General features: G+C 36.8%; 1 protein-coding gene across 9 annotated transcripts in view; it reads left to right on the top strand.

Annotated features, from left to right (window-relative positions):
• The window catches only part of CSPP1 (centrosome and spindle pole associated protein 1), a 56,054-nt gene that overhangs the window by 8,932 nt on the left and 28,133 nt on the right, over positions 1 to 18,989 (top strand). For 6 of the 9 annotated variants that reach the window (XM_048940433.1, XM_048940430.1, XM_048940434.1 and 3 more), the window contains exons 4-16: positions 1,107 to 1,207; positions 1,934 to 1,957; positions 4,089 to 4,169; positions 6,000 to 6,101; positions 6,944 to 7,389; positions 10,245 to 10,346; positions 10,541 to 10,623; positions 12,453 to 12,546; positions 13,228 to 13,285; positions 15,798 to 15,970; positions 16,685 to 16,803; positions 17,843 to 17,921; positions 18,279 to 18,399. In XM_048940433.1, coding sequence (XP_048796390.1) covers positions 1,107 to 1,207; positions 1,934 to 1,957; positions 4,089 to 4,169; positions 6,000 to 6,101; positions 6,944 to 7,389; positions 10,245 to 10,346; positions 10,541 to 10,623; positions 12,453 to 12,546; positions 13,228 to 13,285; positions 15,798 to 15,970; positions 16,685 to 16,803; positions 17,843 to 17,921; positions 18,279 to 18,399 — 1,583 coding nt within the window. The remainder of the gene's footprint in view (positions 1 to 1,106; positions 1,208 to 1,933; positions 1,958 to 4,088; positions 4,170 to 5,999; positions 6,102 to 6,943; positions 7,390 to 10,244; positions 10,347 to 10,540; positions 10,624 to 12,452; positions 12,547 to 13,227; positions 13,286 to 15,797; positions 15,971 to 16,684; positions 16,804 to 17,842; positions 17,922 to 18,278; positions 18,400 to 18,989) is intronic. The other 3 variants (XM_048940438.1, XM_048940431.1, XM_048940432.1) reach the window with 2 other exon arrangements.

Raw genomic sequence — 18,989 nt, 5'->3', positions numbered from 1 at the left:
CTTCTCTGTGTCGTTTGTGATTTTGGTTTGTGGATGTGTGGCAGTGTTCTTTCCTCTGTTTTATTCTGTGCTGCACCATCCTACCCTCCTTATCATACCATCTCCTTTCTGTAGGCACAACTACTTAGTTGTAGTTTAGGCATGTCCTGACAACTTTAGAGCTTTTTTTGTCCCCTCTTGATTGGTAGGCAATCCTTTTTTTTTTCTTCATGTATACACTCCTAGGTTTTGTACCTCATTTATTTCCATGTTCTAAACACTGTCATTTTTGTGTTAAAGAAGTGGAAATGCTTTCAGGGAAACAACAGGCAATTAAAATGAAAGTTGCAGTCCTTTTACTGTGTGTTTTTTTTGTCCGTGGGAAGTGATGGAAATCTCAGCAGAAGTGGTCTGCTAGGGCAGAGCATATTGCTTACAAAACAGATGAATGTATTCTGGGAACAACAACCAACTTCCGCAGCATTGTATTTTAAGAGTGCAGCTGTAACAAGGTTACACAGTAACTCTTTAAATGAACTAAATGTGGTTTGAGTCTGTTAAATAAAAAAGAAAGTACGGCTCACTGAAGTGGAAAGAAAAATTGAATATCGTTATTATGAAGTCTGATTCCTTCTAGTTGTATGGAAGCCAATGTAGATTTCATGTGTTTCATGCTAAATGAGCAGCTTGCTGCTTTCTAGTTTAGCATATTTCATCTTGTGTGGTTAGCAGTGCCTAAAATATCAGTAATTTATAGAGTAATGTGAAAGAAGAGAGATTTCCTTTGAAACGCTTGTTAAAAGAAACAAGTCAGAATAACCTGAATATTGTAGATAGTTGATACTCTCTTTTAATTAATTTGCTCCTTTATTCCAGTGGGGAGAGAAGAATACAAGCACTAGAGGAAAACTGATATTCCCCCAAACAGTGAATTTTTCTAGCATGCTTTCCATCCAACTAATCACAGAGAGAGTGGGTTTTAATATTGTTTGTTTTGTACTTGCTGCCTGCATCGATCTTTATGTTTTGCCATGTCTGATTAAAATCCAGGTGTGTGTTTTGCAGCATGTGCTTTGTATTGATTCCAAATGGTAGAATAATAATGTTTATCAGAGTTAAACTTCCAGGTGACTACGGCTGGAGTTTACCTCTCGGAGAAGAATATGAACGAAAGAAGCATAAACTGAAAGAGGAACTTCGACAAGATTATAGGCGGTATCTCTCTCAGGTAGTGATTCTTGTCTGCTTGTCTGACTTCAATGAGTCTTTTACAAGAAGAGAGTCATTTTAATTGAATTAAATGGCAGGAGATTTGTGAGAAATTTGTGATAAGAAAGCGCTTGTTATGAATTTCAAAGGTTTTATTCAAAAGGTTTCAAAGACCTTTTGAATAAAAGTACTTTCAAAGTGTCGCTGCTGAGAAGGGTTTTATATTTTAGGCTTCTAAATACATTTTAGATTTTAGATCTCATTGCCATTTAGAATCTAGCAGTATTCTAAATTCCTTTATTTGTCTCTTTACTGCTTTATTATTACTGAAGAATTTAAATATCACATGCTTCTAAAGTATCATTCTTAAGTACTTATTTATTCTGCTGTCTGTAATTCCTCTAAGTGACTCCATTTCCTGGCTTCTTTTTAGTTTAGTAGAGATAAAAGAGCTTCCATGCTCTGCTTAGCAGGATTGATTATCTGCAACAGTAATAATTTTAAATGGAAATGGTATGTATGAAGTGTCCTATCTTGGGAATATTCTGTATCTCTTCTTAATGTATCAGGTCACACTAACAAAAAATCAGGAAGCAAATAATTTCCATTTGAAAATGCCGATCAGTGCCTTTAGTTCTTAGAATGGAATAATGGATTGGCTGTAAGAAAATAATCAGTTCTTGCAAAGTCAAATGTTTGTGAGCAGAAGACATTTTTTTGAATAGTATTTTTTCCCTGATTTTAGGGTATTTCGCAGGCAAAAAGAAAGGTAGGGTGCCTGCAATATCTTTTTTTTTTCCCCTATTCAATTAGTAGCTTTTTGCTTTGTTTGAAAGCTTCAAGCCCTCTGAATTAAAAAAGAAATCATTATTTTTTTGTGCTTTGTGTATTTGTTCGTGCTGTAGTGATTAGTTGTGATTCATTGCATTGCTTGTATTGTGCAGAATGATTGCTTATTTATTATTTGCCGTTATTATGATTTAAAAACATTTGCTGATTTCTGTTGTCCCTTGCATTTGCTATTGTTACTGCCTAATGCTGACTGCACAGAAGTTTATTTTAGTAGACGTTTGCTTCAAGGCATACATTAGATAGATGTTAAGTATGTATATCTAAACTCATAATAAAGATGAGGAAAAGTAGTGAGCTCTGAAATATTATAAATGATCTTGGAATTACAGTGCAATCTCATCAGTGGTGCTTTAGGAAGCATGGAGCCAGCCAGTAGTTCAGAATGCAAGAATGAAGGAGTTTGAGAAAAACAATACCAGAGGCACATCTTTTTGAGCTGCCTACAGTTGCAGTAATTCTTCTATATACCATTGTGCTGTCATGCATGATAATGGTTAACTTTCACATTTTTAGTGTTGTGTATCCAGGTTTTTCAGATTAAGCAACTTCAGTAAAGGACCAGAAGGTAGCACGGTAGAAAATCAGTGGCTGTTCTTTTTTGGACTGTGGATAACTTTCATGTGAAACAAAGTAACTACATTAAGTGTGCTCTGGAATTCCTGAATTACAATAGCAAAGCAGGATGAGCAGGCTTCTTAACCTCTAGTTGAAAGGATGTGTATATAATTGTTGTTTCTTGTTTAATCTGAAACTTCAGAAGTTAGAATGTTGTATGAAAACTTAATCAGTTTAATAATTCCCACCAAAGCACCTGAATAATAACATTTTTGAGTTGAGTTTTAGTATTATCTTCCCAACTGAATTCTGTTTTCTACGTATTTAGATGTTTAAGCTTTTCAGTTATGCTATATTAAGCTTGTAAAGCCTGAGGAAGAGATAAAATAACTTATTTTTTTTCTAGGAAATGTAACTTAGTTCTCCGTATTAATATAGTTGTCTCTGTGTTTGAATATTTGCATGGTGCTTAAATCCCTTAAATCTTTTATTGTGTAGTTGTGGAATGTAAGTCATAATGGCAGGGTTTTGTTCCAGAGCACACAGAACTCTTATCTATTTACTCTGAGCTTTTAAGCTAAGTTACAGCGTAGATAATGGGAGGACGATTCCATTCTAGTAAAATACCATACCTATAGCAATACCATTAATTCCCCTCATCAGCCCAAATCATGGAAATAAATGAGCTTTTTAAATATATGTATTTATAAAACATCATTTGATTGACTGAGAATGGTTTGAGGATGCTTTTAGTAAAGGATGGTGTAGAGGCAACTAGACCTCGAGACTGAAGGTGTGTTGCTTGGTGTTTGGCTGGAAGTGCTGATGTTTTGGCCAGCTCTACAGTTCTCATGCTGTGGCCCAGGGAGCTGGGCTAAACAACGCCATCGTGTTTCCTGCTGGAAACTCATTGAGAAAGTAGCTGATGTTCCATAAGGAATGACAAGGCTTGGTAGTGAGTTGTTATCAGGAAACATTGCTGATTGCTGTTGTTGCAAACAGGTAGTATTGATATGAAGAGTAGTGACTAGCGTTAGCATGGGTTCCATCTGTTAAAATAAGAGAGACCAATGTTTTCTCTAGTTGGAAAAATTAATTTTTCATCTTAAGTAGAGCAGCGTCTTGGAAAAATCCTCTATTGCTTATAATTTTACAGAAAAATTCAGTATTTTTGTATTTTAATGTGTTTATCTTCTAATATGCAGAGACTAAATAGTCCTTGAGATAGTGTAAAGGAAAGTGCAGTGAACACTTTCAAACATAAACTTAAAGCGTGGAACTAACAAAGCCCTTCACTTTCCGTATTCCTTGACTTCACTTCATCTGTTCTGAGGAAATCCCACATCTTCAGAGTATGATGGCTATCATCAGTCTTTGTTTCTTTGAACTGATGAGGTACATTTCAGCAACTACAATTCCTGCCAGCTATTTAGCAAGTGAGATTGAGTGTTTTAAAGTATAGTGAATTATGTTTTCTTTCTTCCTTGTTGTAGAAAAATTACCTGACTACAGGTGAAGTAGATCCTTATACTCAGGGATTATCTCTTCCTATTGATGAGCGAAGGTCTGCCAAGGTGAGTGCTTGGAGGAAATTAAATGATGTGCAACTTGAAAATGAACCCAGATGTCTTAACTGTTACACAAAAATTGTTTCTGCATACATTTACAGAGCACTTGAGCTGTTTAAAAGCTCTCCTGCTTGTGCTTGTTCTTGTCCAGCCTGCATACCAATTAAATAAAAGACACTGCTTTTTCTTGTGGATACTTTTCTAATTTTTGACTCTTATTCCAGTCTGATGATAAGATCAATTTGAAAAGTATTTGCTTACAGTGATTTCTGTAGTGATATCTCTGCTTAACAGAAAGTATACTTTCTGCTATATGCAACTTGTTTGGATTTCTTTCACTGTACACTTACATGTCTGTACACTACCTGCTTATTGTCATGGGATCATTATTTTAAACAGCTATATCCAGGAATGTAAAATAAAAGCTGATCTGGTATTTCACAAATTGCCTACTGTTAGTACAGTTTTCCCACGTTCATTTTTTCTTTGAGAGAACTGTACTGATGTATTTGATGAAAAACACACATTCTCTACATGTAACCTGAGATGTCTAGTTTTGTTTTCATATGTTGGAGAAATGTATCAACCAGGTTGGTCTCTGTTATTGAATGTTGGTGGAGGCTAGACACGAAGATGCAACACCCATGTGTGGGTTTTATTACTTCTGACCTGTTGTGCTGAAGCATAGTATCTTTCTGTGAAGGCCTAAAACTGTATTATGGGGGTCACTTGACTCTTGAGGCCTTCACACAGTTTGCTTTATATTACCTCTTCCTTTCTTGTGCTTTCTTATGAATTGATGCATGACACTGAAACAGTAGAAATATTGTCTTTTATTAAATATTTTTGCTGACTTGTTGATTACTACTGGTTTATAAGGATCATTGAAACCCTGGTCAACATGCAAGGGAAAGAACTAGAGGATGACTGGACTGTTGCTGCATTCTTAGCCCTGTAGATGCATATTTTTTAAACCTGTTTTGTTTTAGAATTACATTCTTGCTCTGTGTTTGTGGCTACACAGTCACTGTAATCTCGCATGTGACTTCTGCTATGGAATGTGTTGCTCCCATCCTAGCTGTGCTTATAAATTCTTTCTGCCTTCTTTTGTCCTGACAATAACGTTTGGGCTTCTGAGGAGCCATGAGACCTCGAATGAAAAGCATTACAAAGAAGCCCCAAGTCCCCCAAATTATATTAGTGTGAAGACAAAGGGAGACAGCAAGAGTGAAATGCCTGGGGAAGGGGAAGAATGTGTTTGTGCCAGATTAAGTTGGCTTCAAGTTTTTGGGAATGGTGGAAACATATTTTTGGTTAATTCTGTGGAAAATAAAGACATCTGAACTTGGGATTTTTTATTTTTATTTTTTTTTTTGTAACAGCAGTTTGACATTCAGTTGAGATTTTGTATAGAGATGTGTTGTATTCTCTTTATGCATTTATGTACTGCTACTGTAGAAACTAAAAGCAGCCAGAAGGTGTCCTGTTGTGCCCTGCTAAATAGTCAACCTCTCTGCAGATAATGTTTAGAGGGTTACACATTTTTGTTTTCTGTACCAGGTAAAATGCACTTGCATTTTTGTTTTCTTACTAGGTAAAATGTGCAGTCACCCAGCATACTGATGTTTCTGCTGGGTGTTTTAGTAGCTTTTAAGGATGATGTTAGTTTCTCAGCCTAGGAGGATATACCCCTCTGTCAGTTTTCATAGCTGTCTGCAGTTTCTGCAGGCTTTATGGTGCCCTGCAAAAACGTCCTTTATTTCTTGGATGAAGTGAAGAGATTAAGTTTTGCTACTCAGAATGCAAAATTGATTCACTTCTCAATGTCTGTTTTAGGAGAAACTACGTCTTGAAAGAAACAAGGACTACAATCAGTATCTCAGGGATAAAGAAGAATGGAATGAAAAGCTAAGGAAATTAGCAAAGAAAAGCACAGAGGTAATTCACTTTTACTGAAGCTGATAGAAAAGAGAACATAAATGATCTTGTTGGTTATTCATCCTTGACTAAAACATGCAAAATAAGACAAAAGGAGCAAAGAATGTTTTTTACCTAGGCCACATTTTCATGGATGGTATCTAGTGATTCCTGAGTATGAGCCATATGGCACAGTGCAGTTCTTGATTTTTACTTCTGTCATGTCTGTGTGGTAGAAGAAAGCTTTCATTCTTCTGTGTCTCTGAAACTGGTCTCCACATCATTCTTGGTGGTAGAAGGGTGGCTAAAGAAGCAGAAGCTGTCTCATTGGACAAAATATTGAGCATCACACAGTGCTCCTCTGCTTTTCCTCAGTCTGTGTTCAGTCCAGGAGAAAGCAGGACAGGTGCTAGCTGTCCAGTATATGATGCTGTGCAGTTGTGAGTCAAAATAATGTCTTTATTCTTGAATCCAGACTAAGCATGTACTTGATAGATCTCGGATTCTGAGCTGAAGCCTTTCATTTAATGTGTTGATGCGTTTCAGTGCCAGTGACAATTTCTCATTTAGTGGTTCTTAGGTTATAGGCAGCTACAAATTTGCCACCATTTCCTTATCCAACCTGACAATTTCAAATGGCTACCCAGATTTTCTTTGTGTGAACTTTGGGGAGAAAGGGATCAGACTTCGTACCTTTGTCTCCCCTGTTTCTCATTTAATTAGCTCAAAATCTTAGGTGATGGGCCTGTAAAGATATAGTTGTTCTTTTCCTCAGTCAGGTTTTGAATGAAGACTTGCTTTTGTATTCCTTGAATGTGATTTGCTTATATTCAAATTTTTAAATATTTTTTCCCATTAAACAGCATCAGATGGACAGGAATAAAAAAGCTATTGCTGTTACCAGGCTCCAACCTGAGTTCCATCCAGATGTAGAGTCCCGTACTGCAGCTGCAGAACCTCTCAGGAAAGATGCCTTTACTTCCACAGAAGGTTATGAAGAGCTGCTGAATAAGCGACGGCTGGAAGAAGACAGGTACCATAGGCTAGATGATGAAATTGAATTAAGAAGTCGACTATTAAATAAAAGACTTGATGAAGATTTGGATGTTCCTGGTAGAAGACATCGGGGATTTGCGAGCCAATCTCTAATTCCTATTAGAAGGTATCACAGACTTGATGAGGATCGTGACTTTGATCGAAGGTACTACAGAACGGACTATGATCCTGAGATAAGTGAAGAACTAGATCCTAGATTTAGATGTGAAAGTGCTTATGAGAGAAAACCTCCCCGGCTTTATTATTCTGAAAGGTATTTTTAACTCTGTTTTCTACTTTATTTCTGTAGTCCTTGTGAACAGCCATGGTTTGCTCTCAATGGAAGTTATACAAGATTTACGTGTGAAAACAGAATTTTTGGACTTATTTCAGAAAATAATTTTGTCATCGTTTTTGAAAAATGTTTAAAACTGGAACAAATACCTGATCAAGTCTATATTAGGTGGCATTTTATATACAAACCAAGGGTACTGATGAAGTTACACCAGAAAAAGTACTTTTAAGTACTAACCAGTCAGAATATATGTGTTTGTGAATAGCCCAAGATAAAAGAGTGAACGCTTCTAGAAATAACAGAAGACAAATTCTGCCACTCTCTATGGTGTTAAGTACTGCAATTATGTTGAATTTTTAGTTGCTGGTGGACTGACTAAACAATCTTTTGAGTCATTGTTTACAGGGATAATATTATAGATAGTATTGGAAATGAGTATCTGGAAAAAGCAATTCCTTAAATGCTCTTCTACTGGAAACACATTTTCTAAATGGAATGAGTCATCTTTTCTAGTATCAAGTGGCAGTAGAGTACAATAATGTTGAAAAGTATTTTTGTAGACATTACTTCTCAGCACTTCCAGTGTTTATAAAAAGAAATCATGAAGGAATGAAGGTAAGCAAGTATGGGGAAAATGTCTGGAAGCATTTGGGAGGTGCAGATTTGTGTGTCCAACTGTGCTTAAAAGTGCGTATTTCCTCATGTAATTCTGAAAAAGACTGGCTAAATGGAAGCACAGTGGTCAGAAAGACAGCAGAGCAAGACTATCTGTTTCTGTCGAATGTAGTTTGGAAAAAGAGAGTGCAAAATGCAAAAATTTCTAATTTCTACCAATGCTGTGCCACAGGATGGAGCAAGGGGAGTCTTAAGTAGGATCTTCTTGTCCGACAGATTTGCAGAATGAAACAGTGTAGAAGCTTGATTCAGCATCTAACAAAGATAGCTGAAGTGTCAGTGTTTTTTAGGAAAAAAAGCATTGCCATAGAACCTCTATGCTAGTTACTACTTTGCAGACTTTTATTTTTTTTGACTTGAAAGTGATTATTTTTCAATCATTTTTCATCATTTTTATATTAAATGCCATTTGTAGTCCAGTATTTTTGTCCTTTGGAAGGAGCTCCATTCATCTTTTTACAAACTGCAATTGGTGTTTCTTCAAGAAGAAAATTCATGCCACTGACAGTTGAGTTTCTAAAGATTTTGCATTTTTCTTAACAGTTTTCAGAAGTAGTCAACCTTTTCCAGATCTTGTTTGATTTATAACAGAAACTAAGATGCTAAGTCAATGTTTAATAGTTTGTTTGCATCCTTTTGCCTTTGATTATTGGCTGTAACTTAAATTACAGAGATTCACAGAGCTGTGGATTTTCACACACGAAAAAATGTTTCTTTCTATATTTACATCGGATTTTTTTGGTTTTATTTCTTTAATAGGAATTCCATGACTTTGCCCAGCTTTGGAAAATATACCTTTGTCTTTTGCATGCTTTATTTTCTCATTGAATACCTATTCTTGCCTTAGTTTCTCAGGGTAACTGATCATTCTCATTACAGACTAATTTTCAGGGCTAGAAAAATTCAGCTACCCTAGATGTTTTCAGGAAAAACTCTCATGTGCTTGTGCAGTTTTTAGCATCTTTGGAATTATTTGGAGTTTCTTTTTTATTTCTTTGAACTTCAGCTCCTGAATTTAGGTATTCACCATATTACCTGTCTTTAATCTTGATCGAATGTTGTCAGGTGCATAGTGAACAATAGGCTGTCATTAAAAAAGCTGAAATGACTGTTTCACTACATTTACCCAACAGCTGTGGTTCAAGTTGTTGTAGGCTTAATCCATTAATCCTGTTAATCTGGGATTAAGAGCAAGATGAGTTCCAATCAATGCAGTCCAAATGCCTAAGCGTGTGATCCTGCATCACTTCTGAGATCTTGTCTAGGGTTGCCACCAGTGGTAGGATTGTAGTCATATCAGTGTACACAACAAAGAGTAATAAAACTTGTCAGGGAAACTGGCTCTGCAGTGAAGGATTTCATAGAATCACCAAGGTTTGAAAAGACTTCCAAGATCATCTAGGCCAACTGTCCACCTGCCACCAGTATTTCCCCACTAAACCAGGTCCCTTAGTACAACATCTAGATAGTTCTTGAACGCCTGGTGATGATGATTCCACCACCTCCCTGGGTAGCACATTCCAGCACATGACCATTCTTTTTGGGAATAAACGTCCAACCTGAACCTCCCCTTGTGCAGCTGGAGGCCATTCCCTCTAGTCCTATTGCTCATTACATGGGAGAAGATGCTGACCCCCACCTTGCCATAACCTTTCTTCAGGTAGTTACAGAGGATGATAAGGTTTCCCCTGAGCCTCCTTTTCTCCAGACTGAACAATTCCAGCTCCTTCAGCCGCTCCTCATAAGACTTGTGCTCCAGATCCTTCACCAGCTTCATTGCCCTGTTCTGAACATGCTCCAGGGCCTCAGTGTCTTCCTTGCTGTGAGCAGAATATCTGTTTTTGTAAGGAAAAGTAAATTCTACATGGGAAAGTCCAGCTAGCATGCAGTCAGCCAGACATTCAAGTAAAAAGATATTTTGTGAGAGATGTGGTATCCCTTTGGCTTGAAGGCAGACTTGGGAATTTGAATTCCAGACAAAGTGTTGCTCTGATAATGCTAGCAAAATGAATTGTTCCTAAAAAAAAAATTGTGTAGTATTTTCCAAATTGGTTCTGTTATCCAGTGTGCAATCAGGCTGAGGATCCATCTGCTGCACCTTTCATTTCAGATTAGGTGTTTTTAGGCAAGTATGGTTGAGTATTTTCTATTTCTTTAAGGCCCGATCTGGATGGAATAGTAAGAGATCTTCCTGCAGATTATGAAGACGAATTAAAGGAGAGATCACACGTGCAGCGGATCTCGCGAACTGGAAATTTTAGGTCTGGTATAAAATGTGTTTTGTACTACAAAATCATGGTGAGATGAAAAGCCCTGTTTAAAATCCCTAATCCAAAATTACTTTTCTTTCAGCTAAGCTACTAAGCTAAGATGTAAATGCACCTGTCACGTTTTACACAAAGCGTAACTAAATTCTCAAGTCTAATCTTTCTGTTTTCTTGTTTGTTTTTGCCAGAAATCAGGCACGGATTAGTTCTTTAGCTAATGAACCTGCCAAATCTGCTCCTGAAATGACATATGCTACTGGCCTCATTCTTGGTATGTATAGAAACTTATCTAATGACATAATTAGCTTTTCTTTGTGCAGTTCATTTTTTCTTCATACTTATTTTCCCTGATACTGGTAAATAAGTGTTATTTACGAAGAGAAAATAATACTAGTAAAAACTAGACCTTAAGTTAAGTTTGTAGAGCTTTCTAATTAATTCTGAAGGGCCCAAGTTTCTTCTTAGTTGTTATCAGGGTAAAGCCCAGATACATTCTTACATTTATCTTTTTTTTTTTTTTTAATGAGTAATAATACAGAATGTTGGCGAAACATTAACCTGTACATTTTCAGATACACCAGAACCTGATACTCCAAAATGAATTGCAGAAGTATGGGAATGGGTGGTGTTCACAACTGTGTGCAAAAACACACAATTCTGATGCTTAAATGTAGCCATCATATTTATCAGTGAACATCATTATTGAGCTTATTGGAGAGAAGTACTGCTGAAAAAACAGCATTTCTAGCTACAATCATAAAATAAGGCAGGAACAAGAAAATTGATTTTTCAGATGCAAGCCTTTGAAGGCAGGCTAGATTTTAGTTGGTGGCAAAATTGGATAATTTGTTGTTGCATGATGTCAGCATTAGTTTCTGTTTATTTTTACATATGAGTGTACCTGATCTTCAGTGTATGTGGCTAGATGATTTTTTTCAGTGGTTTGAAGGCAGAGTTAAAATCACAGTGCTGTAACTGTCAGCCTCTCCAACCTGCTTGCAAACATCTCACTGTACTCACCTGAGTTACGACTTTGTCTTCCTCACAGAAGATTATAACTAGGTTGTGTGAAAGTTGAAATATGTGGAAATAGGAAGTGATTTCAGTCACAAGCCGTGAGGTTCCCTTGCATACTTGGGTCACTTTGCACTCACAGCACAATAACTGAAACTTGAGTCAAATGTGAATCGTGGGTATTTATTTTCCTTCTTTTTTTTTTAACCTTCTTTCTCCAGCCCGCTTCACTAGTCAGGTCTAAGTCACTGATGATCTAGAGTTATGTTTTTTTATTTTTGTTTGCTTTGTAATCTATTATTAATAGAAAGCTCCACATATACACTGGAGAAATTACCAAAACTGGAGGGTTTTTTCCAAGTTCATAAAATCCCCATGAGATGTAATCACTGTTTTCCTTTAACACATGCATATCTGCCAGTACTTCTCTAATTCATAGTAGTCATGGAAACCATCTTAAAAGTACGCTTTTTTCCCCCATGGGTTTGGCTGTTTTTTGTTTTAACTTTCTTTTTATCCAAAGCTTCATAATTTGGACATGCCACAGTGCAGCTTCCTTAGCGGAGGAGCGTAAGAGGGAAAGAATTAAAAATAACATAAAATTGAAGTAACATTTCTTCAGTCATTGTGTTGCCTGTATGGGAACTGCTGAATCATGGCCTGAACCTCTGATTGACCACCTGAGGCAAGCAATAGTCAGCCCTGGGAGCACAGGTGAAGGCAATTCATCTGTGCTGCCAGAAGGAGTGGAGCCTGGCTCCGCCTCCCGTAATTCCCATTTAAGTGCTGACTGCCACTGAGGAAGGATCTCTTCCTGGAGATTGCTCCTCATGGAAGATATTGTGAGCCTACAGCATCAGTAAGCATTTTCCACTTATTATCTTCCTATTATGATAATCTTACTTAGCCTAACTTTCTTGTGTGTTTCTCAATCAGTGAATATACAGATGTTATAATTATACAATTGCCTCATGGCGTACCGTGCTGTGTTTCATGTTTCTGATTTGAATGACTTGCAGTGCGTTTGCCCAACTACGTTTGTGTATTTTGTGAAGGGTTTATGTACTGTGTGACCATTTCCATTAGGTGATCAAGACCTAGAACTTCTCCAAAGGAAAAAGGAGAAATACAGGCAAGAATTAATTGAACAGATGGCTGAACAACAGCGAAATAAGAGGCGGTAATGGAAAGTTACTTTATTTTTAAGAGAGGATATCTGAAATTTAAAGGAATTTCATTAACTGGATGTGATAATTTTCAAGCTAGCTAGGTTAATTACATCTAATTAAGTTGGGGGCATGGGAACTTTAGTTTTCAGTAAATTCACCAGTTTTCAGCTTTCTTGATGGTAAAAGAGTGAGCAGTTACTTTGAGAAGTTGAAAATGAATCTTTATTCCTCTCCAGTTTAAGAAAGTAACCTTTCACTTTCAAAGTTCTCAACCATATGACTTATGCAGAATAATAACATACCAATTTCTTGCTTATGTATTAGTAGTTGCTTGCTGGGTGACAATGGAGATATACACAAACACACCGTTAGGCCAATGGAAGGATAATGAATTAAAAAGTTATTTCTGACAGCTTCACTGTGATTGAAAATTGTACACACTGAACAAACCTGGGACTGGAAATTACAGTATATTATTTATTGTAGTTCTGAGTAATTTATTTGAGTATGTTTATTAAAAACTTATCCTGACTCCAGAAGAAATCAAATAGAAGTGTGTTACAATGCAAGAACTCTATGTTTTCAGAGTTATAGCCATTTCAGAGCTGTGATGTTTGTGCTTTGAAAAAAATAAGTCTAGTTGTTACTGCTTTCTGATTTGATTCTTTTTTTGTTGTTGTTATTAAAAACAGTGAGAAGGAACTTGAGCTCTCAGTTGCTGCTTCTGGGGCTATAGACCCAGAAAAGAAGGTGAGGAATATGGGGTGTTTTTTGTTTTTTTCCCTACTTATGTGGGATTTCTCTTATGTAATGTTAAGGAGCAAAAGCATTTTTATGTGATTTAATTAAAAAGATGTTTAATGTTGTATTACTTGTAAGACCAAATGCAGAGCTACCACTGCCTCCACTTCCTTATTAGGGTAATTCTAGTAAAAATTTTGATTATCCCGTATATGAGAGTGGACTGTCAGTGCCAGAAACATCCATGGCAGATTGCTTGCCACACAAGTATGATGATTTGCACGTCATTTGCATGTGTGTTTTGTTTTTTTAAGAGGCCAAAGCCAGTGCATCTTGGGTGCTGTAGATGTCTGCTACTGGAGATAAAGGATGGATAACTTTCTCAAGCAAGAGTAAAGTGGTTGTTAGTTGAACTGGTTACCAGCTTAAGTTATCAGTGGTACTGTTTTTTGAGGAAAGTACAGTGTAGAAAGGAACTTGAGGTACTTCTGGAGAGAGGCATGAAAGGAGCTCTCATTTTTCTAAAAAATGAATTTGACTGTATTGCTGCAGCTTACTGTCAGCAATAAAGTCAGCATTTGAGGCAGGAGACAGAAACTGCAACTAAATAAACAGCTAAGCAGAACCAGAATTCTTGCTTTACGTGGGGAGATAGGGCACAGTCATGTTCCAGCTGCATGTTCCTGGCCTCTCTGCTGAAAGCATCTGTGATGTCAGTTTGAACTCTTTCCACAAACTGATTTGGTTTGTTTAGGTGGCATTTTTGCCAAATCTCTTTTGTTGCTTTAGTTGGGTTAGAGCTAACTGGGAATTCAGATATTGAAAAGGAGAGGGTTGAAGTGTATGTGTGAGAGTTATACAGGAAAAGAAGACAAACTGAGCAGAGGATGCTGCTGATCTTGGCTGCAGCGAGCATTTCTGATCAAACCTGAGCAGTCATATGCGTACTGTGGGGAAGCACTGTGTATTCTGCATGCATCTCAGGGACTGAGAAGTACTTGTATGAGCAAAGTTACATCCAGAGTAAGTTCAGGACATGTTTAAAAACCATTAGTTTGGCCAAAAGCCTTTGATTAAGTAGAGTTGCGATATCCATTAAGCAACGCTCACTGTTAACTTTAAATTGCATCTTGAGGAGAGATTCTAATGAGGTGGTTTTCTTGATTATTTCCAGGTAGCTTAAATAATAGTGCTTGATTCAGAATATATAAAAGGAGACTGTTGTGTTTACTGCTTGTTTAGAAGAAAACAATCCTCAAGATAAACTGACTGCCAGAGTTACCTCTGTAATTAGTCCCAGAGCTGAAATCTGGGGGATGCTGGGAACTCTTGATGTTAAACTTGTTAGTGAGAAAGACTGCTTTAAATGTTCTCCTGCTCCATATCACAGATTTGAAAAAATAAGATAAATAAATAAATAAAAAATAAAAACCAAAAATGTCTGTAGATAGCTTTAGAATTTTAAATTGCTGTTACTTGTATTCACAATTAGGCGTTTGAAGTTAAATGTTAAATAATAATAAAAAAAAATCTAGATTTTGTGAATTCTAATCTTAATGCTGTAGTCCATGATTGGTGAGTACTAACTGCCTTGTATATACTGTCTTGCAGCTAAGTGATGAGGAGGTAAACATTTAATATTTTGCTGAAACACTTTCCTGTTGTAGGACATGCAGTTTGCTGTTAGATATTTAATATTTAGCTGGTGCTAATATTACTGTCTCTGCATGCACGGTAGCTGAAGCACTACAATGTTAGGACTGGTAAATTCAGAAACAGTCTGATTTTTACTTACATAGCATATGGTGGGTTTTTTGGTCTTCTGTTACAGTGGTTCATTTAAACAGATGTTAAAGTACTTATGTGTAGCAGGTGGTGTAGGGGCTTTGTGGGTGTGGTAGGATAGTTGTGAAACTAATCGACTTGCATGCCTTTGTTCTACTTGCATGTTGCCTTTGACCATTTTCTGAGGCTGCCAGTTATCAATAAACATTTGTTACTTAAGAAATAATATTTTTAAAAGTGTAATTGTTCTGCTTGAAAAAAATCTAAAGGAACCTCAAACATAATGACATTGCAAAGAAATGTTTATTGGAGAAAGTCTCAGTGTGTGTTTGTCTTTATTCCTACTGATTATGATCTCAATGTTAGAGGGGGGATGGATTTCATAAACTTTGTTTAATATGAGAATGCTGTCAGTGCAGGAAACTGGCAGCTGTAGTTAAGCTCTACTACAGATAAGTAAATACTTCTTCCTGGATAATGATTAGGGCAATATAATTCCTGAAACCAGCAGTGGAGATTATTTTTAAATCTATGGTAAACATATTAGATCTCCTTGTAGTAAAAGATTTCCAGTAGTTCCCCAAGAAGGGGGAAAAAAAAAAAAAGCAGTTACAGGAAACGTGAACAGTAATTAGGTACTAGTGGTACTAACACAACCTAAATGGAGGTTCAGAATATTCTATGTTGATAAAATGTTACATACTTTTTTCTTCTACTACTTTTCTTTCTCCATTAGCCGAATAGATTGAAGCAGTTTGGTTTGACAGCAAGAACTTCTGAAGAGAAATTGCCACCTGAAAGGCCCAGGGTTGCTTTCCAAACTCCAGTGTCCATGCCTTCTGTCTCTCCAGGGAATGAAGACTTTCACAGAGGGCTAGCCAGCGCTCTTGGTGAAATGGCAGCTCCCAGGTGCTTGATCATCATCTTGATTTTTGCATGTTAAATAAGCTCAGTGTTCATCATGTTGCTGCTACTTAGAAAGGCAGAGCTCAGCGGTGTTGTCAATCCTTCTCCAAGGAACTAATGAAGATGGAAGTAATATTAAAATATTAACAAAAAAGAGCTTAATAGTAAATTACTTTGCACTGACATAACATTGCATACCTAGGGTTTTCTTACGGTGGATTATCATAGAGTCACAGAATGGCTTGGATTGGAAGGGAACTTACAGACCATCGAATTGCAGCCTCCGTGCTGTGGACAGAATTGCAGCACAGTAGATCACACTGCCAGGGCCCTGTCCAGTCTGGCCTTGAAAACCTCCAGGGATGAGACATCCACAGCTAAAGCTGTGCTGCTTGCTTTTTGGTCAGAGACTGCTGCATGGCGTGTTTTATTTACTGTTGCAGAGATAACCTGCAAATATCATCATCTGAACCAGTTAAAGAAGATGGGCTTCCTTTACACTCCTTATTTCTAGAATAGTGTGGTTCACTTGCTACTCCCTAAGGGAAGGTTGACTCCTTATTGAGATTTATTGTATCTTGTTCCTACGTGGCACTAATGAGAGTTCTTGGATTGAGCTACATTTTCCCACAGTGAATTCCCTCTCTTTCTTTTCTATTATTTCTCTAAGTGATCTCTGTTCAGTTCAAATCAAAAATGGTTCCTGTTTTCTTTAAGGCTCGCCCCTATGCCGCCACCTCCACCACCAGTTTTGACAGACAACTATAGAACACCTTACGATGATGCGTATTACTTCTATGGAGCAAGGAATCCTTTGGATCCCAATCTTGCATATTGTAAGTTGATGATTTTGGATGGGTTGGATGTAAGTGATTCAGATAACTGTCTTTAACCAAGTTAACTGATGAATAATTTAACTAGTAACAACTGCTTGTACCCAGCTCTTAGGTGTGTGCTGAATGTGAGAATGAAAAGTAGATTTTTTTTTTTTTTTTCTCCAGTATTGGTTTTGAATGATGCAAAAAGAAGCTACAGCTTCCAGAAGTCTTAGGACTTTAAGATCAGTTGCTTAGCCATTACTCTGAACACATTATTTTCTTTGTAGCTTCAATAATAGGAACTTTTTTTAAATTACTAAAATGATTTTGTGGTTAATTGTTTGTCCTGGTTTCATTGTGATTTCAGATGTAGGTATTTTTGAAGGAGTTATATTAAGTAAACCAGTGTGCTTTTTTTTTTTTTTTTTTTAATTTACCCTTTGCTTATGATGGTCTAATGAGTGACATAAATGTGATTAGGGAAGGTTTGGTGTGGTTTTTGGGAAGGGGGGAATTCTAAAAAAAAAAAATTGCTCTGATACCTCCATAGAAAGAACTAAAATACAGAACAAAGAAAACTTTTGATGATAGTTTTTAATGGGATTGATGTCAGTTGGGAATTTTGTGAATGCTAGATATTTAAAAGCAGTAGCTTTTTAGTCTTATGCCCCCCATTATAAATTTCTCCTTGAACGGTAGTAGCTTATGGCTTGATAGATCTTTGAAGTTACAAGGAAAAAGTAAGATGGGAATCTGTGATCTTGAACCTCTAGAAGTTTCTTTTTAGTCTTGTCATCAATGGCTTACTGTTTAGAGTATTAAACAAATGAATGCTTAAAGTTCACCTGCAGGGTTAAGATTGTCACAAAGTAGGATATAGCTAGGACATGAAATCTGAAAGTATGACATTGTTTTAGAGTTGCATTTCTTACTGTCTCGGACTGAAGCAATAGTACGTGTAGTGATTTCAAGCCCTGCTGTGGCACAGTACTATCTTTCCTATTTCAGTATGAATACAGATGTCAAATACAGTGGTTTTGATTGTTTTACTTTGCAGATGGCACAGGTATGATGGGAATGCAACCCACACCTAACCTGGATCCTCCTTTAGCCCAAGCCCCAGTAGAGCCATCTGTGTAAGTAATTATGTTTATTCTTTGTTGTATAATTTATACTATTTCTATATGTATATTATTTATTCTTTGTCAGCATTGGATCTTTGTTTGCATTTCTCTGTGTTGATATGATTTTCATACTGGAAGTAGTTTGCTAACAAGGTATATTGAATTAAAGTGTGTTAAAGGCTACTCTTCAAGCTTACATTTAACAATCTCTATCTAAATAATCCAGTGAACTTCTCTGTTTTGTATAGATAAACTGCTTAGGCTGTAATGTATTTTGGTCAGAGCTTTTTTTATTTAATTTTTTTCCCCTTCCCTTTTGAACCTATGTTTGATGTTTTCCACTTTTATATGTGTGGATTTCTGCTTCAGAAGTAACGTTGGACAGAGGAGTACAGGAGACAGACGAAGAAGCATAGGAGTATTTTCTGAAGAAAAGTCAAAGCCTTCCAAAGAGGCAACGTTGTCTTATCAGCAAGAATTGCAGCAGCAGGTACTGAGTTACAAAGCTGCTGACATTTTCTTCTTGTTAACATGTAATGGTTGTAACTGTAGTATTCTTTCAGAGATATTCGTTCCATTTGCTAGTAAAAAAGCCTTCTTAACCCTCCCTCTCTCCATTGTTTCCTTTCTGCTGGTCTTCTGACCTTTCTTTAGCTCATTTTAGCTCTTCAGGTAAACAGCAGGCTTTTCAAGCTTACTGCCACGTGAGATACTGCACAATTTGACATAAAGATCTGGCAATCCTGACAAGATAATTTTTCAAAGCTATAATTCTGCATATCTTTAAAAGCGAGCAGAATATACTGTACATTCTTTCATTTTCTCACTGTACACAAAGCCATAGAATCATAGAATTGGTAGGTTGGAAAAGAGCTTAAAGATCAACAAGTCCAACCTCAACCTAACCATACTACCCTGACTCTAACAACCCTTTGCTAAATCATGTATCTAAGCATGGAAACAAGTCTTCAGATTGGAAGTGTCTTTGTTTTGACTCATTGCGTCTCATTCAAAATTGTCTGATTACCTGATGTAGTGGGTGGCAACCCTGCTCATGGCAGGGAGTTGGAAGGAGGTAAT

The sequence above is a fragment of the Lagopus muta genome, chromosome 3 (genome assembly GCF_023343835.1).
Source record: "Lagopus muta isolate bLagMut1 chromosome 3, bLagMut1 primary, whole genome shotgun sequence".
NCBI classification, from domain to species: Eukaryota; Metazoa; Chordata; class Aves; order Galliformes; family Phasianidae; genus Lagopus; species Lagopus muta.
The sequence above is the reverse complement of the archived record's forward strand: the minus strand, read 5'-3'. Positions and strand labels throughout refer to the sequence as shown.